The sequence below is a fragment of the Elephas maximus genome, chromosome 19, assembly GCF_024166365.1.
Source record: "Elephas maximus indicus isolate mEleMax1 chromosome 19, mEleMax1 primary haplotype, whole genome shotgun sequence".
Classification (NCBI taxonomy): domain Eukaryota; kingdom Metazoa; phylum Chordata; class Mammalia; order Proboscidea; family Elephantidae; genus Elephas; species Elephas maximus.
This window is the reverse complement of record NC_064837.1, coordinates 50,419,538-50,446,594: the sequence shown is the minus strand read 5'-3', so window position 1 is coordinate 50,446,594 and position 27,057 is coordinate 50,419,538. Positions and strand designations below refer to the sequence as shown.

The 27,057-nt window shown below is 48.7% G+C and overlaps 1 protein-coding gene across 3 annotated transcripts; it reads left to right on the top strand.

Moving 5' to 3' along the window:
- MPP3 (MAGUK p55 scaffold protein 3) lies at nt 1-27,057 on the top strand. Of its 3 annotated transcripts, none has more exons than XM_049860880.1 (20): nt 1-60; nt 351-397; nt 1,215-1,267; nt 1,505-1,623; nt 2,317-2,394; nt 3,896-3,976; nt 4,213-4,350; nt 6,835-6,916; nt 8,265-8,350; nt 9,718-9,792; nt 11,769-11,965; nt 14,003-14,067; nt 15,374-15,394; nt 15,994-16,035; nt 17,501-17,665; nt 17,769-17,849; nt 20,676-20,769; nt 20,955-21,063; nt 22,770-22,892; nt 25,516-27,057. In XM_049860880.1, the coding sequence occupies exons 3-20, from the start codon at nt 1,243-1,245 to the stop codon at nt 25,690-25,692; spliced, it is 1,758 nt and encodes a 585-aa protein (XP_049716837.1). In that variant the 5' UTR covers nt 1-60; nt 351-397; nt 1,215-1,242; the 3' UTR covers nt 25,693-27,057. The 3 variants fall into 3 exon arrangements, with proteins under 3 accessions (XP_049716837.1, XP_049716836.1, XP_049716838.1); XM_049860879.1 differs by having other exon boundaries at nt 351-425; XM_049860881.1 differs by lacking the exon at nt 2,317-2,394 and having other exon boundaries at nt 351-425.

The window sequence follows — 27,057 nt, the reverse complement described above, 5'->3', positions numbered from 1 at the left end:
ACCAAGGCTCTGGGCACCCGCGCGCTCCCGGTCTCCGGGCGGAGATCCCGGCGCGACGAGGTAGGAGCCCGCGCGGGGAGCGACAAGGGACCAGGAGCCGCGGCAGGAGGGCCCTGGAGAGCGGGGAGGCCGGGCCGAGACCCTCCCCTCCGGCACCAGCGCAGCCTCGCGGCCCCCAGAGCCACCGCCGAGGGGACGCTCAGCCTGGCCCTGGGTCCCCGGCCTCCCTCCCCGCCCCCTCCCGGGCGCCCTGCTCCCTTCCCGCTGCTGAGCCTCCCCCCAGGCCGCCCCCGAGCGGCCCCTGGGCTCGCCTCTCCTTCGGCCAGCCGCGCTCCTTGTTCGTCCCACAGGTCCCTGCAGAGACGAGCTGGAGTCGGTGCCTGGCTGCCTGGGGGAGGTGAGGGGCCGCTAGAAGAAGCCAGAGGGTGAGCCCGGCGTGGTGGGGGAGGGTTGGAGGGCCCGGGTACCATTCTTACGCATCTTAGTGTCACCAGTGCTCAGCGCAGTGGGGCTGGCTCCATGTCTGCGGAATGAATGAATCATTACTCTCCTGTACCCTTCCGAAGGAGGACTTTTTGAGGACCACGTGCTGCAGAGCATCTTGGGGGGCGGGGAACGCTCCTGAATAGGGATCCCCCTCCTGTATAGTAGAAACCGACTCTCATTACTTCACCTCCTCTTTGCGCTCCATTCCCAAGGCTCACTTTGGGCCAGGCTTGGGGATGGTGGAGGGTGCTTGTAGGCCCAGCCCGGTACTTACTGAAGGTGTGGCGGGACAGGAGGCTTGAGTGAGGCCTCTTACAAGGTCACGGGGTGGTGGGGATGCTGTGGAGGAGAACACCTCAGGCAGGCCCACTTGGTACCTCTGAGGGCCGCCTGGAAGGGCCGACCAGAATGTGGATTCTGACCGGCCTAGAGCAAGTTACCCAGCCCCTCCAAGCCTCTGTTTCTTCATCGATAAAATGGGAATATTATTATCCATTCCTCAGGGCTTTGTGTGGATTAAGAAAACTCATGAAATCACTCAGCACAATGCTTGGCACACTGGGCACAAATCTTAGTTTTCTTTCTTTCTTTCTTCCCCCTCCAAAAGTGAGCAGAATTATTTGTCCCCATCCCCTCGGACCCCAAAATGGTCATGGACAGATGTGTAGTAAGGGTTGAGTGAATCTGCTTGGTGGAGCTTCAGCACCTCCCTCCCCCGTTTCTTCCAGACTCCACGGGAAGAGCCTGGGCTCAGGCATGCCGGTGCTGTCAGAAGACTCGGGTGAGTGCCCCCCACCCGGGCTGGTGCTTACCCGGCAGCCAGGGCTGGGGAGAAAGCAGGCTGCAGCTGATGCTGGTGGTCAGAAGCTGCCTTGCCTCTAAGCCCTGGGAATGAGAGCCTGGGGAGAGACTGTGCCCACGGCAGGCTCAAGTGTTGCTTGAGGGTCTACTGGGATCCTGAGGGGCAGGGAGTGTCCGTTGCATTGATTATTATTTTTTTTTCTTACACTTTCCTCAGGTTTGCATGAAACCCTGGCTCTGCTGACCTCTCAGCTCAGGCCTGACTCCAACCACAAGGAGGAGATGGGCTTCCTGAGGGATGTGTTCAGCGAGAAAAGCCTCAGTTACTTAATGAAGGTAAAGTCCCATTGTATCTGGTTAGGATTTCTAGAGATCCCAGGGTGGTGCAAATGGTTTGCTCTAGGCTACTAACTGAAAGGTTGGAGTTCAAATCTACCTAGCAGTGCTGTGGAAGAAAGTCCTGACAATCTACTTCTATAAGATTAAAAACTAAAAACCAAACCATTGTTGTCAAGTCTAATTGCGACTCATAGCGACCCTATAGGGCAGAGTAGAACTGCCCCATAGGGTTTCCAAGGCTGTAAACCTTTTAAGGAAGCCAACTGCCACATGTTTCTCTTGTGGAGTGGCTGATGGGTTCAAACCGCCAACTTTTTGGTTAACAACCAAGCACTTAACCATTGGGCCACCAGGGCTCCTTTCCGTAATATTACAGCCCTTGAAAACCCTATGGAATGCAGTTCTGCTCTGAAACATGGGGGACCACTAGGAGTCGGAATTGACTTAATGATGAGTTCAGTTGGTTTCCTAGCTGCCTGTGGTCCACAGAGGTCATCCTAGCCATTTCTCTGCCCCCAGAAAGGTCTTCCGTAGCCCAGCCAGGCAGGGCTTTCTCTTATGCCACACAGTTGGTGACCCAATCTGCAGGCCCAGATGTCTCTGCAGCTGTGGGTGGGGTGTGTGGTGTCCGGGATAAACCTGGGACAGCTGGCTTGGGTGTCCCCAGCCTGAAACCCACTGTCTTTGCAGATTCACGAGAAGCTCCGCTATTATGAGAGGCAAAGCCCCACCCCAGTCCTGCACAGCGCCATGGCGCTCGCTGAGGATGTAAGCCTGAGGTTTTTCCTTATGGTGTCACCTCACTCCCTGCCCTGTAGGGTCCCCTTATCTTGTCTTTCTGCCATTGCTTAGCCAAAGCACATCAGGAACTGGGACCCCCAAGAGATGTCTCCCTTCCTCCTCCTCGTCTTCCTTCCTGGGTTCCCTGACAGGCAGAAGGAACTCTGAGCCTTGGACTGAGCCCTGAGACATGATGACATGGGATGACCCCTTACTGTGTTCCTGAGAAAGTCTGTTTCCTCAGCTGTACACCTAGAGTGTTTGGATAGGATCAGCAGTTCCCAAACTGTTCTGAGGATGGGAGCTATGAATAGGGCAAAGAAGCATGTCTTGCCTGCACCTTCTGAGCCCACTGTGAAGTTCTGAAGCAAAGGACCCTGCGGTGCGCCCCGGCTTACAGGCTCATGCGTCTTTGCTTTTAAAGGAGTATCTGTTAGTTTCTTATGGACCTAGTGCTCTGGGCTGTGTGCTTTGGGAAAAGTTGGGCCAGTTGATTATCAAAGCCATTCCAGCCCTTGAATAAATGCACCTAACCCAGGAGATGGCCTGGTGTGGGATGGGTGCAGCCTGTGGGTGCAGGCCCCCAAGCCTCTCTCCACCATGGCATAGTGATTAGGAGCATGTTAGATACCTGGTTCCTGGGCTCAGTGCCGCCTTTGCTACTAGCTCTGTGATCTCAGACCAGTCACTCTCTGAGCCTCAATTTCCTCATCCATAAAATAGCACAACGATGAAGGACACAGGTGATAGAGCCAGAGAATCCCAAGTTCAAATCCTGCCTGTGCCACTTACGAGCTGTGCGACCTTGGGCAAAATATTTAATCTCCCTGAGCCTCAGGACTCTCGTCTGTAAAATGGCAAAATAATAGTACCTGTTTAATCTAGGTTTGTTGTGAGGATTAAATGAGAAGGTCCATATAAAGCAAAAAGCACACAGTCAGGGCTTAATACATTTAGATCCTCTTAGGATTTCCCTGTCCCTGGGTGATGCAGATGGTTAAACACTTGACTACTAGCTGAAAAGTTGGTAGTTCGAACCCACCCAGAGAAGCCTTGGAGGTAAGGCCTGGCGATCTGCTTTTGAGAGGTCACAGCCTTGAAAACCCTATGGAGCAGTTCTACTCTGCACACATGGGGTCGCTGTGAGTCGGAATCGACTCTATGGCAACAAGTTTTGTTTTGGTTTTGTTGTGAGGATTAAATGAGAAGGGCCGTATAAGGCAAACAACACACAGTTAGGGCTTAACAAGTTTAGCTTCTGTTAGGATTTCCCCTGCAGAGCTGCTCAGGTATCCTTTCCCTGGCATGGTTCCCCTGGGATCATCAGTCCTGGGGTGGTTGAGGGTCGGATGTACCCTGGTGCTGCATCAGTCCCTGGGAGGGCCCCTGGCTCTAAAGCCTAGGGAGCAGGGGTTTTCACACAGAGCTCCCAGCAGGCTCGGGGCAGGGAGGCCCCCCCGGCTGTCTGGCATTCTCTCATCTGCTCTAGGTGATGGAGGAGCTGCAGGCCGCCTCTGTGCACGGTGACGAGAGGGAACTGCTCCAGCTGCTGTCCACCCCCCACCTCAGGGTAGTCACGCTGCAGTCTCTGCCGGCCCCCGCCTCTTGTGGCTCCTGGGAGGGGGGCAGCAGGGTGTGCTAGGCCGTAGACTGAGAGACTCCTAGTGAGGGCCCCTCAGGGCCAGTGTCTGGGGTGGTGGTCTCTTTGGCATGAGATCTGAGACCACCAAACCCTGCCCAGGCAAGGCCGTCTGACCCCTGGTGAGCTATAGGGCCAGCCCCCCATTTCTCTGACTTTCCTGACAGGCCATGCTAATGGTACATGACACGGTTGCCCAGAAGAATTTCGACCCTGTCCTCCCTCCTTTGCCTGATAATATTGACGAGGATTTTGAAGAGGAATCAGTGAAGATTGTCCGCCTGGTGAAGAACAAGGAACCCCTGGTATGTGGTGGCCACCTCTCTTCCCCATTCTGACCCTCTCCCTCCCACTACATCCCACCTTGGCCAGTACAAATGGGAAGGAATCCTCCTGAAGGCTTGGGAGTGAGCGATGGCAGCTTTGTCAGGGCTTCCGCTAGTGCTAGTTCTTCTGGCAACTTTGTGGGCAGGGCACCCCTTTCTTTGTGGAATACAGCCCCCTCACTCCATGGTCAAGCTCCTTTGTGAGGTAAATAGCCTGCACGGTGGTACAGGGCGGTACAGGGCAGCCCTGACTGTCATGCTCTGAGCTGAAGATTGGCAAATCTAGCCCACCACCTGTTTTCATGAATAAAGTTTTACTGGAGCATGGTCACACCCATTTATTTACGTATTGTCTATGGCTGCCTTTATACTACAATGGCAGAGTCAAGTAATTGTGACAGACAATTAGGTCTGCAAAGCCTAAAATATTTATCTCCCCCTCCTGTCTGTGTTAAGGAGCCGTGTGGTGCGATGGTTAAGCACTTGGCTGCTCACCCAAAGGTGGATGGTTCAAACTCACCAGTGGCTCCATGGGAGAAAAGACCTGGTGATCTGCTCCCATAAAGATTACAGCCTACAAAACCCTATGGGGCATTTCTACTCCATCCTATAGGGTCACTATGAGTTGGAATTGACTCAACAGCACAGAAAACCTCTCCGAATACTGGAGTCCCTGGGTGGTACAAATGGTTAACAGTTAATGCGTGGCTGCTAACTGAAAGGTTGGAGGTTTGAGTACACCCAGAGGGGCTTAGGAAGAAAGTCTTGGTGACCTACTTTTAACAAATCAGCGCTTGAAAACCCCGTGGAACACAGTTCTACTCTGACACACGTGGGGTCACTGCGAGTCAGGAGGGACTCTACAGCTTTCCTTGAATACAATACTGAGGAAGCTCAGGGCACCAGGCATTCTTCACCTTAGCTCACAGATTGCTACCATTTTGGTCCCCGTTCGGTGCTGATTTATGGAGCAAAGGAAAAGTTGTTTATGAGATGGAGAGAAATGGTAGAAATCCAGAGAGAGAAATGGGTGCTTGACCAAGAGAATACTGCATCTGGTTTTCTCTATTTTCACTTGCACCAAATGACCTCAGAAGAGCTGCTTCTGCAAACAGATGAGGATTTCTCCCTTGCTTCCATTTCCTCATCTGCAAAATGGGACAGTAGTCAACTCAGCAAATGTATTGTGAGCCTTCCAGTGTGCCAGGCACAGTGTTGGGCTCTGGCACTTCAGAGATGAATGAGACTTAGTCCTTGCCCTCTAGGAGCTTGCGGGCTTACCAGGGAGGCAGAAAGTTATCAGGATCTAGTCTGAGGAGGGAGTGACTAGGGATGGGGTGGGGTGTAGGGAACACTTCTTGGAAGAGGTGATGCCTGGTCTGAATTCCTGAAAAAGCAAAAGGAGTTCGCCAGAAGGAAAAACGAGGGGAAGGGCATTACAAGCAGTAAGAATTGCATGTGCAAAACCAGGGGAAGGTCGACAGCAGCATGTATTCAGGGAACACTGAGCTGCCTGCTGTGACTAGGATGCCACATTTGAGGTTAGGAATGACCAAGGTGAGGCCAGAGAGCTTGGTGAAGTCAGATCATAAAGGGCCTGATTGTCCACAGCCAGTTGCTTAACTCGCCCCTGAAGACAGTGACAAGCTTTTAAACAAGGAGTGACGTCCTAGTCCCTGAGCTCTGGCTGGAGCATAATTGGTTCCCCTCAGCAACACCAAAGGGCCCCAGAACCCTGCAGTTTGTTATAGAGGAAGGTTGAGAGTTTCCTGGCCTGTACTATCCTCATTAAATGTCCATGCGAGTGGCAGGGGGCTGTGATATGAAAGAGAAAACACTGGATTCAGAGTCACAAAAAGCTTTGCTCCTCACCAGCTGTATGACCTTGAGGAGGATGCTCAGCTTCTTTGAGCCCCAGTCCCTCATCTCTAAAGTGAGATTGCATTGTGCTTTGCAAACTGTAAAGTGCTGTGCTATATTCACGCAGGGGGCAGTGGCGGTGCAGTGGTAGAATTCTCGCCTTTCACGCAGGAGACCTGGGTTTGAATCCTGGCCAAGGCACCCCAAGTGCAGCCGCCACCCATCTGTCACTGGAGGCTTGTGTGTTGCTCTGATGTTGAACAGGTTTCAGCGGAGCTTCTAGACTAAGATGAACTAGGAAGAAAGGCCTGGCGATCTACTTCCCCAGAAACCTGCCAGTGAAAACCCTGTGGATAACAATGGTCTGATCCCATTGTGCATAGGGTTGCCATGAGTTGGGACCAGACTCAAAGGCAGCTAACAACAACTTGCTAATGTGAGATGTTAGTTTTATTGTGGCACATCCTCAGCTGGGTAAGTTCCTTACTGCTCTGCCCTCTAGGGCGGCAGAAGGAGGGACGGGAGGTTCTGTCGGGCTCCGTGAGTCTGGATCTGAGGTCTGGGGCTACTTCTTAGGACCTGTATGCTCTGTGTCTGATGCAGGGTGCTACCATCAGACGGGATGAGCACTCAGGGGCCGTTGTCGTGGCCAGGATCATGCGAGGCGGTGCAGCAGACCGGAGCGGTGAGTGGTGGCAACGCAAGCCTGGCTGAGGTAGCAGCCATGGTCCCAGAGCCCTCCACCCTTCAGCCACAAGTCTCCCACCCCTCTTCTATCTGGTTACCTGTTTGGGATATGCTTTGCTTTCTCATCTCCTTCCCAAACCCAGTAGAAATTTTAATTGTTTAAAAATAATCGCATGCATGGAGTACTTCGGGGGTGATCGGGAAGGAGCTCATGTGTTGGTTTAGGTTGAGGACTGTGAGAATTAAGCATAGTATGTGGGGTTGGCGGGTAAATCTTAACTGGGGGACAGTGGAGCTGCAGTTCCCCCCCTACCCCAGTTGCTGTAGCCAGCAAGCCACTATTACTGGAGGAAGAGTGTTCATCTGGCTTTGGGTGGAAAGCAGGTTGAGAACCACTGGTGTGTGGAAGAACTACTAAGCTGGGAGGCAAACCTCCTGGCCATTAGATTTGGTAGATCAGGGGTGGGCCCAAAATTCTGTATGTCTAACCAGCTCCCACCTGTTGCTGATGCTGCTGGCCCAGGGACCACTCCGAGTAGCAAATAAGGCCCTAATATGCAGAGACACTTGCCATTAAACCAGAAGTGAATAGATGGGTGTGTTTAATGCTCTTCGCTCTCACCTTGAAGTTTTCTCACTAAGACTTGGGAAGGACATTCTTGGAGTTTCCTGTAAACTCAGGAAGATGAAGAGTTAATGATGTTTTTCAAGAGGCAGAGGGTATAACAGAAAGAACACAGGCTGTCCACATCAAAAGAACTGAGCTTGAAGGAGCTGGGGTGGAGCAACGGTTAAGCCCCCAGTTGCTAACTGAAAGGCTGGCAGTGTGAACCCACGCAGTGGCTCTGCGGGAGAAAGACCTGGACATGTACTCCCTTGAAGATTAGCCTAGAAAACCCTATGGGGCAGTTGCACTCTGTCTCATGGGGTCGCTATGAGTTGAAACTGACTATGACTGCTCCTAACAACAGCAACATCCTCATCCCCACCCCAACCTGACCTCTGAACACAAAGCACACAAAAAATCTGTATTTCTTAAAAACAAACAAACAAAAAAACTGCTTGAACAGCAGTTCCATTATTTCTCAGCAGCCTGGCCGTGGGCAAGCTATTTAATCTTTCTGGGGCTCAGATGACAACTTGTAAATTGGGGCTTTTCACCGGCTTGTTGTTAGCTGTGATGATGTGGAAGAGGCACTCAGCACTCTAAAGGGGCTCAGTTCAGCCGAGTACCACTCACCATCTTTGGACTTCAAGGCTGCCTTTAGCGTGTTAGGTGGTCCCCAGCTTTGAGCGCCAGAGCTGGGCCCCTTCCTGTGCTGATGCCCTGCTGTGTCTTCTCCTAGGCCTGGTGCACGTTGGAGACGAGCTCCGAGAAGTGAATGGGATCGCAGTCCTGCACAAGAGGCCTGATGAGATCAGCCAGATTCTGGTCTGTGCTTGTGCGCTGCCTGGTGGCGTTCCCTGGAGACCTAAGCCAGGGCATTTCCTGGGGCCAGGCAGCTTCTGGCTCCACCTCCCTGTTTTTATGAGGAGGTGACTGGCGAAGTGGTCTCGGTGTGCCTAGTGGGGACAGGAGTGGAGGGTCCAGCCCACCTTCCTCTTTCTCAGACCGCCTCTTACCACACCCATCCACCCTGGCTCCCTTTCCTGGGGCTGCTTCTCCAGGACCCTCTCAACATGGCCTCTTCCAAAGGGGCCAAGGGAGCAAGGATTTTGAAGTCAGCTGGTCCTGAGTTCGAAACCTGCTTCTACCCCAAAAATTTAGTTGTACAACCTTGGACAAGTCATCGGATCATTCTGAGCTTCAGTTTCCTTTTCCATAAAGTAGGGACAGGGTTTGTCAGCCCATATGGGGTTTTCGTTAGGTTGTGAGTGTCTGGAAAAGGGTAAAGCACTTCACAGCTGTAAGGGGATTGTAGGATATTAAATGTTGGGACGAAAGCAACCTATACAGTCCATTTTGGGGAGTTGAAGTGAAATCTGAAATTTTTAAAAGCCCCAACCATAGTTTTGTCCTCTCTATGCTTGGGCATCCTGCCCCGACATAACACTCTTTGCTAAATTCTGATGGTTTTTAGGGGAGAAACAGGATGAGATCTGGAGAGAGGAGGCCCCCTCTCGAAGATGCCCCCTGCAGGAGACCTGGATTGCAGACAGATAAACCAGTTTTTTGCCCTCACTTCTCTGTCTGGTTCTGTACACCACCCTTCCTGTGCTCCAGAGCGAGTGGCCTGGGCTCTCTGTGTGGTGGATGCAGGGCTTTTGTGGTCTGGGAGCATCCATGGGCTCCCCAGTGAAGGGTGCAGTCTCTGTTGGTTGGAGGAGAGGGGAGCCTCGGAGAGGTCAGGGTAACCTGAGAGAGGAGAGCCCACTGGGGAAGATGGAAGGAAAGAGGGAAGTACCAATCAGGGATCAGCCCCAAATCAGGCAGGAAAGAGGAAAATGAAGCGGAAGCAGTTTGTTCAAATGACCACTGAGGAAAGAAGAAGGGGAGCCCCTTGAGGCACTGGCAGTCAGGAGGGATGGAGAGCTGGAATTTAATGCATGTATTATCCTTGAGTTCTCATTTAAAATCTTCTGTCCTTTTGTTCCGTGAAAATACAGTCATGGTTTCAGGGCTTCTGAGTTTTGCTTCAGGTAATTCAGCCCAGGCCCCTTGTTGAAGACTGGGCCACAGGGCAGGCAGCACTTCTGACTGTCTTTCTGAACTTGAGTTTGTAGACCTGGGAAGTTAGACTTCAATTCAGGGAAGGTCAGACCAAGAAGGTGAGAAGCCCCTACTTTCTTCCTGTTCAGGCCCAGTCCCAGGGATCCATCACCCTGAAAATTATCCCGGCCACCCAGGAGGAGGACCGCTTGAAGGAGAGCAAGGTATGAGGGGCCAGGCTCAGGGTGCCCTGGCTGGGGGGCTGGAGGCAGTGGGGGGCTCTAGCCCAGCCTTCTGAAACCATCATCCTGGGAGAGATCATACGTTTGGTCCTAGTGACGTGTGCCCAATAGAGAACTTTAATTAAGCCACAGAGTGATTCATTTGTTTGTACCCTGCCTTTTTCTAAATAGGATTTGACATGGCTTACTAATAAAAGACAAGGTTATTTTAACAGATAGAAAATCAGGGCCATGAAGAGGAGGAGTTACCAGGTATGCTGGATTCGGGACCAATTAAGCAACCGCCATTGGTTTAATTACTTGCTGAGTTTTTGAGCCCCCCTTTTGTGCCAGGCACAGAAATCCTGGAGAAAAAGATGAGTAACAGCTTCAAGGGTTCTGACTTCAGAGGGGGAGGCCAGGAAGTCTTTTATTGCTGTGTGAGAAGTGCTTCAGAAGGATTCTATACAAAGAGTTACAGGTACCTTGGAAGGTGTTCACAGTGTAGGGGTCACAGAATAGGACCAAGGCTTGAGGGAGGTGAAGATGAGTAGGAGTTCCTGGTGAAAAAGGGGAGGGGATTTCAGGCAGAGGAGAGGGGTCTGCATACACAGAGGCTCAAGGGCACCATGGAGAGGAACATGTTGGGGATCAATGAGAAAGAGCCATGTGGTGGGCCCCAGTGAGAGGGTAATGGGGGTTGAGCTGGGAAGATGGTTTAAGACTACCTTCTGAATGGCTTCCAATGCTTTGTTGGAGGTTTTGGTTGTAATCCCTGCTTGGTCGGGGTCCCTTAGAAGCTGACCCTGAGGTAAGGATACAAATGCAAATAGTTTATTTGGGAGGTTACTCCAAGGAACACCAGTAAAGGAGTGGGGAAGGGAAGGCAGCCAATCCAATAAAGGGTATATCATCAAGGAAGTTACCACTGTGGACAACTGGAAATTAATTCCCACAATCTGTGGTCAAGAATTTCTTACTATTGTCTAACTGAATCTTTTCTCATTGGCACATAAAGGAATATGTTTGGATCTGTCTAAGGAAGCCCCCCAGCCTTCTTTTTTTTTTTCTGTTTGCACTGAAGTAATTGGGGCAGTGTTCTGAAAATAGAAATAAAATAAATCCACGCCACTGAATTCTAGAAGATAGCAAGGAAGTATGACAAAATGCCACGTCCTTCTACCATCTGCTCTAGACGGATGACTCCAGGGTGAAGGGGAGAGTTGGGAGTTAGCTCTGTGTACTACAGATGAAGCAGAATAGAGCTACAGTAAAACCTTCAAAAGCCAGAACCTGTGTAAGGCAGAAACCTGTCAGAGAGGAAAACTAAAATATTTTCCATTAATAGAGAATGATAGAAAAATGGTAAGACTGCACCCTGTCAAAAGCGGAAAACTTGTGGGACCCAGAAAAACAAGGCAGTCCCATTGAGTTCCAGCTCTCACAGGTTTCACTCTATAAAAAATGTGGATGTCAATTGCCCAATGAAAGGTGTGAGAAATCGGTAACAGTTTTATTGATATTGCGTGTACTCTAACATCTGGATTACTTATTTAGCAGGGTGCCACTGATTTCATTACAGGCAATTAGCATATCCAAAATAACATTTGAGTAACAAATTATGCTTGCTTTTACTTTTCATTTCCAGGACTAGTTTCTGCTTTGTGTTTGCTAAGAGGTGGTTATGAGGACAGCAGATCAGATAAATAAGGAAGTATTCTGGTTGGGAAGAGAAATATTAGTCATGGGCTCCATCTTTCAATTTTCTGACTCTTGATGGATTTCCTGGCTCTAATATCCAAATGGTTGAGAACAGTAAGATTAATGTGTGTACTGTGTTTCCGATTACCTTTCTGCTCTCGAGGCTACTTGTCCTTTCTAACTGTGAATGGCATTTGTTGTTTGACTTTTGATGAGAACATGAACACATCTGTGCTCCCATGGAGAGGAGCAGCCTCACTGGAGCCCTTCCTCTGCAGGTGTTCATGCGGGCCCTCTTCCACTATAACCCTCGGGAGGACCGGGCCATTCCCTGCCAGGAGGCAGGCCTGCCCTTCCAACGCAGGCAGGTCCTGGAGGTGGTGAGCCAGGACGACCCCACATGGTGGCAGGCCAAGAGAGTGGGGGATACCAACCTTCGAGCCGGACTTATCCCCTCCAAGCAGTTCCAGGAAAGGTGGGTCTGGGGTGTACTGTAGGGGGTGGTTCTGTCGTAGATCCATAACCAACCCCCAAGTCTCTGTCATCACAACCAAAGGGGCATACTACTCTGTGTTGTTCCCTGAGGTGAGTACCAATTATGCTTGTGTTTGTTCTTCTTGTCCCATAACTAGGGATGATGGCTGTTTGGGATTTAAATAAACATATGGAGATTTACATTATGAGTACATATTTCATAATACATACTTAGAGAAAGTTGGGAAATAAAATATAAGAATAGAGAAAAGGAGAACTAGGAAAATTACCCAGTCTTGTCACTAAACAGCATAATTTTATTTCTTTCCTGTGCTTTTTATATGAGTGTTACAGAATTTGTGATCTTGCTTTTTTTTTTTTTTTGAACTTTTTGGCTTTAGCTTTTCCCACATTCTTACATATTATAGTGTGATTTTAGTGGCTATATAATATTTTATCAGGGGATTTATCATTCATTCATAGGCAGCAAATATTTGTTATGAATTGAGCTGATCTCTTACGGGCCCCTGGGAACCCATGGTTTCTGCCCTGGAGGAGCTCACAGTTTATTGGAAAAGCCAAACGTTGTTCAAATGGTCACTTTATATAAATATGATGAGTGCTACAGAGGAGGACATGGTTCTCTGCAAGTGTATACTAGGAGGGTTTACCCTCATGTGGGCATGCAGGGGGAGCCCTGGTGGGGTGGTGGTTAAGTACTTAGCTGCTAACTAAAATGTTGGTGGCTTGAACCCACCAGCTGCTCTGAGGAAGAATGATATGGCAGTCTGCTTCTGTAAAGATTACAGCCTTGGAAGCCCTATGGGGCAGTTCTACTCTGTCCTATAGGGTTGCTATGAGTTGGAATTAACTTGACGGCAACAGATTTGGTTTTTTTTGTTTTGTTTTTTTTTTTCGGCACGCAGGGAAGGCTTCTCTGAGGAACGGTTGTATGTAAGTGACTTCACTGTGGCTGCCCTTTTAGGCTGTCTCCAATTTTTCACTACTATTACTAGAAGGCTGCAATAATTATCTTGCACGTAGAGTGTTCCCATATTTCAGGTGATTTCCTTAGGTAGATTTCTAGAGTGTATGTAGATCTGAGTCAGAGGGTGTAGCATTTATAACCACATCACTTGGGGAAGTAATGACAGAACCTCAGGGTTCAATTGCTCAGTGGTCCTCATTGTGTGGTCCCAGGCCATCAGGCTCAGCATCACCTGGGAACCTGTAAGAAATGCAAATTCTATGCCCCACGCCGGGCCTGCTGAATAGGAGTCTCCAGAGGTTGGCTCTGTGATCTTTGCTCCAACAAGTGTTCCAGGTGATTCTGAGACGCTGAAGTTTGAGAAATGTTGTGTTTCCTCAGGGCAGCCCCAGACCCTTCTACATCTTTGGCTTCACAGGTCTTGGCAAAATCTTACCAAGTGGTGTGGAGGAGGGCTGTTTAGCTGCATTTAAATGTGGAAATCTAGACGCCTCCAAGAGTCTTGGGACTTTTGTCTGACTCCAAGATGAGGCCTTGGTGGCTGCCTCTCCATTGACAGCCATTCTGGATAATGTGGCAGGGCTGAAATCCCCGTTGTATGTGTGGAGGGACATTAAGTTAGGGTCACTTCTACCCCCTCAGCCTCTTCTGGGAGTCATTCTGCTGTTTTCCAGCTTCCTCTGCAATGGGGGTGGTGATGGAGGTAAGAGTGAAGCAGGGGCTCACTTCCTGGGCAATCAGCCATAGAAAAGTAATGGCCGGCCATGGATGGTGGTCACTGGGCTAGAATCCTATGGGTGGCCATCTTGGGCTGGACGAGGTTCTCCTAGAGCAAGAGACTTAGTTTCTTCTTCATTGTGAACAAATGAACTGTCCTCATGGAAGTATCCCCCTTTACAGGACTCAATGCCAGTCAGGAGGCCTCAGAGTGCCAGGCTTTGCCCACCTGCAGATCAGGCCTTGGTTTCCCCACATCTTCCAGAAGACTCCCTCTGACTGGTCCTCGTATTCCAGCTCATGGGCCCTGCCCATCCTCTTGTGTCTCCACAGGCGACTGAGCTACCGAAGAGCCACAGGCAACCTGCCGAGCCCCCAGAGCCTCAAGAAGCCCCTCTGTGAGTAGATTGGCAGGGGTGGTACTTTAGGGAGGGGCCAGGGTGAGGATGCAGGGGCTGCATGTCTGGTAGAAGTAGGCACTGGGCTGAAGGGGCACCCAGAGTCCTGTCTGAGCCTGCCGGCCTTCAGAGGGGTGAGGTAGGGGAAGCTGTTCCCTGGACAGGAACTTCTATATTTGGGGCCCATAAATAATATTGGGCAGCATGTTAATACCTCTCCCAAAATCGTATGCAAAACTCTATATATTTGTGTGTCCCAGCTTTCGTTAGATTCTCGGGGGACTTTCTGACCCTGAAAAGTTTAAGAACCACTGTTATTGGAAGGCAATGGAGATGGCTAGGAGTGATCCCATTCCTCTGTGTTAGGGTTGACAGATTTAGTGACTAAAAATACAGGAGGCTCAGTTAAATTTGAATTTCAAATAAGCAACAAATCGTTTTTTAGTATAAGTATATCCCATGTCACATGTGGGACATACTTATACTAGAAAATTATTTGTGGTTTCTCTAAATTCCAGTTTAACTGGGCAGCCTGTATTTTATCAGGCAACTCTACTCTGTGTAGCACTTTACCTTTTAGAAAACACATCCATGAACGTTCTCGTCTTTTAATTGTAACCATTTTTTTTATAGCCTTGTGAAATAGGTAGGGGCGAGCATCCCCTTTTCCCAGATGGAAAACAGAGGTTCATGAGGTTAAGTGATGGGAGCTGGGCCACATTTTCAGAGGGCCTGTGATCAGAGCCCCTGTAGAGAAAGGGAGCTTTTCCAAGGTGTGACCTTTTTTTGGACCAGGAGGGCTAGTGTTCAAGTGAGGGACCCAAGGAGGCGCCAGGTGGCCAGTGTGGAGATGGCTCCCAGCTCTGCCCACCCCATCCTCTGGCATCTGCATTTGCCCAGGAGAGCCTTAAACCCCAACAGAGAGCCAGCAGGCCCTCGTCCCACTGCAGACACCCTAGGGTGAGCCACTCTCTGGCTCCATGGCCATGGCCAATGACCACTTTCCAGATTTGTCTCAAATTGGAGGGGCAGCTGAGTAAATTGGCCTCAAGAAAGCTGCTTAAGATGCCAGGGATGAACTGGCTTTCTTTGGCCTACTAATGAGACACACAGGAAGACTAATTAGAGCAGTTCTTGGAATTTAATAACACACCACAGCTTGGATCTCAGGTTTGTAGGGGAGAAAGGAGGAGGGGCTAGATGGAGGGCCTCTTAGGCACATGGGGCTGCGGCTGCCTCTCAGCCATAGGGCCTCCCGGTTCCCCTCCACTAATGCTGTTCCATCTGTCTCTTGTGCAAACCGCAGATGATCAGCCTTGTGACAAAGGTAGGCCTGGTCTTTGTCCCCTGTGCACATGGGTGAGGCCCCTTTCCCATGGAATGCTGGAGGGCTTATTTTCCTCCCCCCTTATGGGTGGCTGGCCCCTCTGCTCTGCCAGCTGGACCTGCCTGTTCTTTGAGGCGTGTGGAGACAGTGGGGATGAGAGGCAAGGCCTGGGAGCCCCTCCTGCCCTCTTGGCACACAGGGCCCAGCCTGCCCGGATGCTGGCTGTGCTGGCTATGTAGCCGGGCAAGGCAGGAGGCAGGAGGTGGGGGAGGGGAGCAGGGAGAAGTGATATGTCCATCTTTATTCATATGCACCCCAACTCAAAGGGGCTCTGAAGGAGCCTGCTGGCCCAGAGGAACCCAAGAGGGCCTGGAAGGGCTATTTGGGGCCTAAGTTTGGAGAACTGAGCAGAACAGAAGAACTTGCTCTCCTGGGGGCGGCCAGGACACAGGATTCCTCCTGAGCCCTCCTGAGGCACCATCCCCGAGGGCTCTGCCTGGCCATCCAGGGGCGGCATACTAGGTGGCCCTCGCACGGCCCTTCTGGGCCAGGGTGTGTCTAGCTCTACTCACTGGTCTCTCTCTATGTTTGATTCCCAGAGACCTGTGACTGTGAGGGATACCTTAGAGGGCATTACGTGGGTAAGTATTGGGGCTCTTACGTGATACACCTTACCCATGCACAGCCCCACCGCGGGCTCCTGGGTCAGGGGGAGACATTGGCAGAGTGAACCGAGCCCAGGAGCTCTTCAAGAGCAGCTGAGCCTGTCGAACCCATATCTCCCTTCTGGCCCTGTCAGCCAGGCCTTGGGGCCCCCACCCCAGCTTTCACCTAGCCCCTGGGAGCGGAGGTTAACGCTGGCAGGACGAGGCCCCAAATGGGATATATGGTGATTGGGAGGCAAAGGACACGGACCGCTAAATTCAAAGCAATTTTATTTTATTGTAATCATGGTAGCTTCTTCAGTGTTAACGCCACAACTATGCAGTGATGGAGGATTTTCCTAGTCTCCAAAATGCCTTCACTTCCGTTATTTTGGTCAGTCTTTTCGAAGGCCTGAGAGACAAAGCAGAAACCCTGGTGGCTTAGCGGTTAAGTGCTACAGCTGCTAACCAAAAAGTCGGCAGTTCAAATCCACCAGGCGCTCCTTGGAAACTCTATGGGACAGTTCTACTCTGTTCTACAGGGTTGCTGTGAGTCAGAATCGACTCGATGGCAACAGGTTTGATTTTGGTTTTAGAGAAATAATTTCAAATCTACTGAAAAGTTTTAAGAATTGTATGGAGAACTCTGATGTTCTGTACCCAGATTCATTGATTGTTAAGCGCTCAGCTGTTAACTGAAAGGTTGGTGGTTCATACACACCAGCCACTCTGAAGGAGAAAGATGTGCAGTATGCTTCCATAAAAATGGAAACCCTATGGGCCAGCTCTACCCTGTCGTATAGGGTTGCTATGAGTTGGAATTGACCTGATGGCAACAGGCTTGGCTTTTCTTTTTTCAACCATATTTACTTTATCATTCCATCTTTCTACACATACACATATTTTTTTTCCCTGAACCAATTTGCGGACTGAGTCAGTTGTGGTCATTGTGTCCTTTTCCTCTAAATACCTCAGCATGTATGTCCTAAGAACAAGGACATTCTTTTACAGAACCTCAGGGCAATTAGCATCTTCTGGGAATGAAACATCCCTACATTCTATTAACTAGAATACTGTTCATGTTAAAATTTCCTCATTGTCCCAGTAATGTCCTTTATGGCATTTTCCCCTTGCAGGGTCGGATCTAGGACCACATATTGCTTTTGTAGATCTGTATCCCATTTCACAGATAAGAGAATTGAGGGTCAGAGAAGTGAAAAGATTTGCCCAAGGTCAGTCACATGCCAAGGAAAACAGTGACCTTGAACCCCAGTTTTTGGATACTAGGTGGTCACTTTTTCATCATGTTACCGTGCTTCCCCAACAACCTCCTTCCTGTAGTGGGAAGCAGTTAGGAGAGGCTGGTGAGGCTAAGTCCCACCTGCCGGGTCTGGCCAGATAAAGTCCTTACTGGGAGATCCTGGGGCAAATGGCCAGGTGTCCCTCTGTCCCTCCCTGCAAGCTGGCCTTCGGAGGAGCTTCCGGCTGGGCCGCAGGGAGAGGCTGGGCAGCTCACAGGAAGGAAAGACACCCGCAGTTGCTGAGTCTCCGGAGCTACTAACCTACGAGGAGGTGGCCAGATACCAGCACCAGCCCGGCGAGAGGTCACGCCTGGTGGTTCTGATTGGTAGGTGATGTCCTGGGCCTCCAAGGAATGGGGCGATGTCTTCCTGGAGAAGTGGGATGGGAACTCAGTGGGAACTCTGGTCAGCCTCTCCTTTGCTTCCCAGGGTCTCTGGGGGCCCGACTGCACGAGCTGAAGCAGAAGGTGGTGGCAGAGAACCCACAGCACTTTGGCGTTGCTGTTCCACGTAAGAGGGCCCACATGGGCATGTGTGTATGTGTACATGCGTGTGAGTATTTCATGGGCATGTAACTCCCCATATCCATCCTAATCCTTACTTTGAGTCTGAGAGACCTGCAAACACTACCTACTGTGGGCATATTGTGGGACCATGTGGTCTACTAGGACCCTCTGAGGCAGAAGCTGGAAAACTAACTGTTCAGTTTCTGCCTGGGGTGGGAGGTGAGTCCAGAGCACATTGCAGGCAAAGTGGCAGACTTTGACACTGAGAAGGAGGTTTCTCAGGCAGTGAGGATGGTCTAGCCTCCTCTTCACAATGACCCTGACCTCCTGTGGCCTCAGCACCTTTGTTTGGGTAAGAGAGCAGTTCAGGGAAGCTGGGGAGCTAGGTGAGAGACATTGCTTGGGCACTCCCTTTTAGCTGGATTCCAGCCTCATCAGGGTGGCTGAGTACAGTCCTGGTGATAACACCCTCCTGATTCCCGAGACTTCCTCCCGCTAGAGGCAGCCAGGGATACTGAGGTTTAGTGGGCAGGAAGTCCTGGTTCCAAATGTGGTGATGAGGAGGATGAAAAATGCCAGGTACTATGTCAAGAACATTTATGTGCAATAACTCAGTCAGCCTCCCAGTAAGATTTTTGTCATCATGTACTGCAGAAGACACTGAGGCTCAGAGAGGTTAAGTAACCTTCCCAGTGTCACACAGTAAGTAAGTGGTGGAGTGAAGATTTGAATCCAGGTAGCTCAGCCCCAGAGTCACATTCTTTTTGTGTGTGTGTGTGCTTTAGGTGAAAGTTTATAGAGCAAATTAGCTTCTCTTTAAACAGTTAATACACAGATTGTTTTGTGACATTGGTGGCCAACCCATCTATGTGTCAACATTCTCCCCTTCCCCACCCCAGTATCATTGTTTCCATTGGTCCAGTTGTCCTGTCTCTTCCTCCTTCCTGCCTTCTCGTCTTTGCTTTTGGACTGGTGTGCCCATTAGTCTCGATACATGATTGAACTATGGAGCACGTTCCTCATGTGTTATTGTTGGCCCTATTGACCTGTCTAATCTTTAGCTGAAGGGTGAACCTTGAGAGTGTCTTTGGTAGTAAGTTGAAAGGGTGTCCAGGGGTCATTTTCTTGGAGTCTCAGAGTCACATTCTTAACTAGGCTGCATAATGGTGTCTCACTTGCTGCCTGGCACTTCCTGCCCTTGACTGTCCTTTTCTTCTCTAAGACTCACTCTCAGTCCATTTGGACTCAGAGGGATGCAGTGTGGGTGCCCAGTGGCCATCGAGAGGGGATGCTGTGGTGGTAAAGAAACTTTTCCAGAGAGCTTTGGGGCAGGGCACCTGTAAAATCTTTGCTTTGTCACACTGCTTTCCTCTGGGCCCGCAGCCTCGTCTAGGGGTTGTCAGACTGTCCTTTAGAGCGCAGCTTGAAGTGGTGGGGGTGAGGGAGGCCATTCTGGTAGCATTTATAATGGACCAGGTAGGTTTCAGGGGGCCTCGGCCTTCCACACTGATAAGATGGACCGAAATAGGACATGCGGAAGTTGCTCAGAGGTCCTTTAGAAACCCCCAGGCCCATCCTCCAGAGGACAACCTGGATGGTCAGGCCTACTTGCTTCTGATCACTCCACAGACAGATGACTTTTCCCCTTGTTTTTAAGCACTGGAGGAGTAAAGAAGGCTTCCCAGAGGTGGTAAATTTTATGCTGGGTTTTGCAGGATGAATAGGAGTTTTCCAGGCAGAGGAGACAGGAAAGGCTGTTTATACAGCAGGAACAACATGTGTAAAGGGATGAAGGTGCAACCAATAGTAGCAGTGTTGGGGACTGGGGAGAAGTTCGTGTGGTGGGAGGTGAACCCGAGCTGGAGGTTGGGGAGATCACGAAGGGTCTTACATACTCAGCTAAGGTGTCTAGAATCTAATTAGTGGGTAAATAAAAGTTCTAAGCAAGGGGATGACATGGTCAGAAAAATGAGCCCAGTGGCTTTGCCAGAGGTTGGACTAAAATGCCACACGTGTGTAGAATACAAAAGCATCCCCCTAGGTGGCCCCCAAGGGCTAGAAAACACTGTTCTCCAAAACCTCATCTTTTGTTTTGGAATGCTCTGGAAAAAGCTGTGTATTGCTTCAGATGTGCTCATGTTCAGTGGAGGACCTGATTTTCCCCAGGAGAGCACACCTCAATTTTATTATGGAAAACAGTGGGAAAATGCTACGTGTTTTGAAATTATTTGAGAGCCAGCTTTACTGAAACACATGTAGTCCATAAAGGGTCATCTGTCTTCATGCCTCATTTTCTATCAAAATGAGACTCGAATAAGGAATTAAAAGCGTATACTTGGCATTTCATCTGTGTCTGTGCCCCCTTTGCTCTCAAAAAGAAAAACAATTAAGATATAAAAGCTTAGAACTAGGGATCCTTTAAGTGATTCTTTAAGAGCTACGGCATTTATGAGGCAATGTAGCAGAGAGGTTAAGAGCATATGCTTGCATGAGATGGAGAGACCTAGATTCAGACTCCCACCCTGTGACCAGCTGACTGTGGGACGTTGGGCATGGCGAGGTGCTTAACCTCTCTGCGCCTCAGTTTCATCTACTGTGAAATGGGAGGAGGCCTCATTTTGCCTACAACAAAGAGTAGTTGTGAGAATCAATATGCCTGGAAAGAACACAGTGCCTGGCACACAAGGAACACTCTGTGAGTGGAAGTGGTTGATTTACACAGGACAAATCAGCGACGAATTTCCAAAAGGGCTAAGGGCACAGGCTTGCTGCTGTGCCGCTCACCGTGAAGCAATAGGTCTTCGCCCACCTTTCATTCTTTTTTCTTAAGATACCACCAGGTCCCGAAAGAGCCATGAGAAGGAGGGAGTGGAATATCACTTTGTCTCTAAGCAAGCGTTTGAGGCTGACTTACACCACAACAAGTACGTTGGCTCTCTGTGTAGCTGTGTGTCTTTTGTCCAGTGTCCCGCTTGACTTCCTGGGAAGGCTTCCAAAAAGGATGGGGGAAGTGGGAGAGAGCCCCTGTTGGGAAGTCTGTTCAACCTTCTTTGCTAATGTAGGAAAGCTCAGGAACTAAAGGCCTTCTTTCCCTTTGCTGGTGTTTCAGGTTCCTGGAACATGGCGAATATAAGGAGAATCTCTATGGGACCAGCCTGGAGGCCATTCAGGCTGTCATAGCCAAAAACAAAGTTTGTTTGGTGGACGTGGAGCCAGAAGTGAGTTCCTAGGCTAGCTGGGCATTTCCAGTTGATAGGATTTCTAAGCCAGGGGACTGTACCTTTTGCAGAACCCTTGGCCTAAGTCAGGAATTTTTAGTCCAGAGCTGTGGGTGTTAAATTTTCCAGGATCTCCCTTTGAGAATTGAATGAAAGCTATATACCCCGAAAAGTGCACCTATCTACACAAATACTGCATTTAACTGTAGGGAGCTCATGGACCCACAGACCCAGGAGAGTAACCCCTGCATGGAATAAGTCACACAGTAGATGTGGCCAATTGTGACATAGAATTAGATGTAAATACCCAGGCAGAGACAGCATTAGTGCTTCAGTGGTGGAATTCTGGCCTTCTATGCTGGAGACCCGGGATCAGTTCCCAACCAGTGCTCCTCATACACAGCCACCACCCTTCTGTTTGTGGAGGCTTGTATGTTGCTATGACGCTGAATAGGTTTCAGCAAAGCTTCTGGACTAAGACTAGGAAGAAAGGCCTGGTAATCTACCTCTGAAAAAAATCAGCCAGTGAAAACCCTATGGATCACAATGGTCCAATCTACAACCAATCATGGGGATGGCATAGTGTTGGGCAGCAGTTTGTTCCATTGTTCATGAGGTCGTGAGTCAGGGGCAGACTTGACAGCAGCTAACAACAACAACAACCCAGGCAGAAGCTGGTGCTAAGCTCTGGGCATCAGGCCACCCCTGTCCCCAACCATGACAAGGGGAATCAGTGGTTTAGGGAACCACTGAGGAGGGCAGTCAGGAGAGCAGTTTGAGAGGCTGCCTTCTTTACAGGGAAACCGTACTCCACAAAGTGCTTCAAAAACATTTCTAGTGCTGCCCACCCAGCATGCCATGAGCTTGGCTGGGGCTTGACCACGTTTTCAACCTTGTTTTTGAGAAAAACTTCCAAGCTTTGAACTCAACCTAGGGATGTTCTTTTCCTGCTGTAGAAACAGAGCTATGATTTTATGATATAAACTGTCGGTGTCGTTTTACAGAAGTTTGCTTGGAACATATTCCAAAAACACATTGTGCCTATGAAGACAAACCCCTCACTAATTTGGACTTACTAGGAGATGGTAGTTGAGATTAAAAGTCTGTATTTCAGTTGTATTTAAAGGAAACTGATTTTATTGGTTTTACGTGCAGACAGTACATATTGCAGTTCAATACTAGCGTTTTCAAACAGAGAAAATGCAATGAATGATTAACAGTGTGATTTGCTTACAGGAAATCTTCTGAAGTCTTTAAGTTTCGTTTCAAGTGATCTCTTAGGTAGTCTCTTCATTTGCTTAGCAAACCTTTTTTTCTTTGACTATCATAGGTGGCCTAAGTGATAGCAGAAATTTTGTGTTAATGCAGTACAAATCAATGACATCTGCCTAAACATATACACACTGAGTCTCTTGCATCAGGCATGGGCAGGTGGAGAAGGGCTTGAGAGGGTTAATTAGAGCCTGAAGAACCCTCTGCTCTCAGTGTGGGGGATCAGCTGAGTCCAGTGTCAAAGTGGAGGAAATGAGCAGTTGCTCTGCACAGTTGAAGTCCTTTGTTGTGTGACCAATGTGATCAGGACCTTTGCCACTGAGGTCATGCGATTGAGGTGCACGGTTATTGAGCCTTTAAAAAGTATATTTCCCAATAATAGATAAAAAGTGTATAATAAAAAGTGTATAATATTCTTGAGCCTTCTTTCCCAGGCACTGAAACAACTGAGGACCTCAGAGTTCAAACCCTATGTTATATTTGTAAAGCCTGCAATTCAGGAAAAAAGGAAGACGCCTCCTATGTCCCCGGCATTTGAGGCCATGGCAGCTCCACTTGTAAGCATAACGTTGATCATTTTTTTTCTGAAGGCCTAAGAGGCGCTGTTACAGGTAGTGCTCCCAGCTGTGTGAGGGTGCTCGCAGCTGAAGCGGGATGAAGGATGGAACTTCTGCTCAAGACGGTCTTTCCGTTCTGTCTGTTGGTGACACTTAGAGAAGAGGGTCACAAGACCAGAAGGCTTGGGGCCGGGGAAGGGACAGCCAGAAGTACTCCCAATCCAGGCAGGGGTGGCTTTGTCTGGGCTTACTCTCACATAAGTCCCTTCCCCAACAATAGGAGTCTGACATCTGTCTAGGATCTGATGAACTTCTAAACCAAACCCAAGTATTTTTTAATTGAAACACCATCTAACAAGGTTATTGCCATTGTTTTCCAAATAACCACCTGATAAACCAGTTTGAAAAGGAGCCCTGGTGGCAGAGTGGTTAAGCATTCAGCTGCTAACCAAAAGGCTGTTGATTCAAACCCCCCACCACTCCACAGGAGAAAGGTGTAGCAGTCTGCTTTTGTAAAGATTACAGCCTTAGTAACCCAATGGGGCAGGTCTACTCTGTCCTATAGGGTCACTGTGGGTCAGATTCGACTTGACAACATGGGTTAAACCAGTTTGAAAGGAGCTTTGGTGGCAAAATGGTCAAGTGATCAGCTGCTAACCCAAAGGTTGGTGGTTTGAACCCATCCGGTGGTTCCACGAGAGAAAGACCTGGCGATCTGCTCTCATAAAGATTAGAGCCTACAAAACACTATCGGACAGTTCTCCTCTGTCACGTGGGGTCTCTAGGAGTTGAAATCGACTCAGCGGCACCCAACAACAATAAACCAGTTTGAACCAGGAGAAGATTAAACTGTTTCTAAAACTACTGGATGGGATAATCCAGCGTGTTCCTAAGGGCACTTCTGATTCACTGGCATAGACTCCTTGTTGAGCCCAGTCCACGTCAGGACCTCCACCCCAAACCTAATAGTTTTAGCAGAGCTTTCCTAGAGACATGGGATTAGTACCCCAATTTACCTAGCTTTCAAAAGGGTCAGTTAGGGGAATGAGCTGGAAGTTGTCATGGGGAAGAAGGGGAAGAAGCAATCCAGTTTCAGAACAGACTTTCTTGCTGGCCAATATAGCTGTTCGATCTGAAGGACACCCTCTCCGATCCTTACCCTTGGTCAAGAAGCTCCCACCAAGAAAAGATTTTGATTCATCCTAGTTCATACAAATTCTTTTTATAATAGTCCACACTGATCAAATTACTTAGAGTGACGGGGCTAGAAGGAACATTAGAGGTCTTCCCCTTTAGAAACTCTAGGGAGAACACTTAGAAACGAACGAAATGGTTCTAGAACCACTTAGAAACTGAGCATGTTCAACATAATGTTGTTAATAACAAAACAAAACAAAAAAACTCATTGCAATTGAGTTGACTCTGACTCATAGTGACTACAGGACAAAGTCGAACTGCCTCATAGGGTTTCCAAGGCTGTAATCCTTACAGAAGCAGATTGCCACATCTTTTTCCTGGTGGGTTCAAGCTGCTGACCTTTTGGTTAGCAGCCAAGTGCTTAACCACTGCGCCACCAGGGCTCCTTGTTGTTAATAACAACAAACAAAAAAATGGGAAACAACCTAAATGTCCAATAGTGGGGGCTCAGTTCAACACATTCCAATATTACATGATATTCACAGGACGGAATGGGATACTATACAGCCAGTTAAGTCACGTTATTGAGGAATATTTGATGACATAGCGAAATACAATAAAATATTAAATGAAAACAAATCTGAAAATATGATTCTAATTTTGTCGCACACAAAGAAAATACACCAAAATGCTAAAGGTTGTTCTCCCTGGCTTATGGGCTCATGACTAAATTTTCTTTTCTGTTTAACTATGTGGGTTTTGGCAGGGGGGAAGGGGAGGTTAACAGCTTTTTTGAGATACAATTCAAAGCGTGTCTCAAAGTGTGTAATTTTAAAGTGTATAATTCATTAGTTTTTAGCATACTCAGAGTTATGCAGTCCTCACCACAATCACTTTTCGAACGTGTTCATCACCCCCAAATGAAACCCGATACCCATATCAGCGGTCACTCCCAACTCCTCCCCAGCCCTCAGCAACTGTCTCTGTAATTTTGCCATTCTGGACGTTTTATATGAATGGAATCGTATAATATGTGGCCTTTTGTGTCTGACTTCTTTCACTTAGCATAATGTTTTCGAGGTTCATCCATGTTATAGTGTATATCAGTACTTCATTCCTTTTCATTGCCAAATAATATTCCAGTGTATAGAATACTACGCTTTCTTTATCAATTCATCAATTGATGGACCTTTGGGTTGTTTCCACTTTTTGGCTGTTATGAATGATGCTGCTATGAACATTTGTGTGGATATACGATTATATTTACTGCCCATTAGCTTTCTTAGAATTTTGATTTGATGTTGTAGGTACACTCTGCTCATGTATACACAATTTGTTATTAACAGGGCATAATCATCCACTTATCACTTACAAATTCAAGGTCAGGACGGTGCCTAAGACCATGATCCCATAGCCTTTGTAATGTAGGCTTCTGACTTTGGGGGAGAACAGTCCAGTTGCTGGCTAACTGCCCCTGTCCTTGCAGGACGAGGAGCAGCAGGAGATGGTCGCCTCTGCCGCCTTCATAGACCAGCATTACGGGCACCTGGTGGACACCGTGCTGGTGAAGGAGGATCTCCAGGGTGCATACAGCCAGCTCAAAGTGATTTTGGAGAAGCTGAACAAGGACACTCACTGGGTACCTGTCAGTTGGGTCAGGTAACTCTATCCTAGAACATCCTGGCTGGAGCGGACCTTGAAGACCATCTAGTCCGGCCACCTTCATTTTACCATCAAGGAATCTCAAGCATGGGGAGGGGAGAAATTCCCCATGTACTCCGTCATCAAGAAGAGGATAAGTGGGAAGTCTTATTTGTGGTTGGCTTTTTCTGTTGTTTTTCGGAAAATACGACTGGAAAGGGGCATATCACAAAGTAACACGTTTCATTCATTAAAGTATCACAGGCAAGTTGACCCTGATTCTTTGTACCAAAGTAAAGGAGCCACTGTCTTTGGGAGAGGGGTGGTTAATTCATAGGTCCCTGGGTAGCACAAAAGGAGCCCTGGTGGCACAGTGATTAAAGTGCTTGGCTGTTAACCGAAAGGTCAGCGGTGGGTTGGTTTGAACCCACCAGCCGCTCTGTGGGAGACAGATGTGGCAGTCTGCTTCTGTAAAGATTTACAGCCTTGTAAACCCTGTAGGGCAACTCCACTCTGTCCTGTAGGGTCAAATAGGAATCAACTCTTTGTTTGTTTATTTGTTTGTTTTGGTTTGAGGTGGTGCAAACAATTTGCTCTTGGCTACTAACCTAACTTATGAGTCGGAATCTACTCGAGGGCAACGGGTTTGGTTTTTTCTGGTTTATTAACCTGAAGGTTGGTGGTTCGAGCCCACCCAGATGTTCTGTGGAAGAAAAGGCCTGGCCATCTGTTTCTGTAAAGATTACAGCCAAGAAAACTCTATGGAGCGGTTCTACTCTGTAACACGTGGGGTCACCATGAGTCAGAACTGACTTGACAGCAACAAGTTTTGGTTAGTTTATAAACTACCGGTAAACACAGCGACGTAAACATAGCGAAGCCTCTCTTATCCAGCTGTGTGGGAAGCTAACTTGTTTTACCTAAAGGGATGTCCACACAACTGAAACTCCCTGTCCTCAAGTGCTAAAATGTTGATTTTAACCTTTTTGATAGCGAATGCTTGCCTATTAACAGATAACTTGCTTCTCTGCCTTTTAAAGTAGTGAGAATACATTGACCTTCTCTGGCAGACTGAGATACACTTTACTGTCAACATAAATGACTGTCCTAGTCTATAATAAAGTAAGGTCTTCAGGGACTCTTGAGGAATGTGAGGCTGCTTGTCTCCTTTCTAAATACCCTCGGACTCCTAAAACGGAACTCATGTATCTGTTTTTTATTTTTTATTCCTTCTATTCCATCAGTTGTCCCGCTTGTTACTGCCAGTTGTCCTGGCTGTAGCCTAACTTTCAGATTCTAGGGACTCCTGTTGTGCTAGATGGTGGGAAACCAGATGACTCTCCTTGTCAAAATTGTCTAATGACATCTAAAACACAATAAATCAGTT

Bases quoted from the DNA above. Each gene is read 5' to 3' on its own strand.
- MPP3 (XM_049860880.1), top strand. From the start codon at position 1,243: ATGCCGGTGCTGTCAGAAGACTCGG. The intron at 2,395-3,895 runs GTAAGCCTGAGG...CATCTGCTCTAG, and splicing joins CCATGGCGCTCGCTGAGGAT to GTGATGGAGGAGCTGCAGGC. The intron at 14,068-15,373 runs GTGAGTAGATTG...TGCAAACCGCAG, and splicing joins GAGCCTCAAGAAGCCCCTCT to ATGATCAGCCTTGTGACAAA.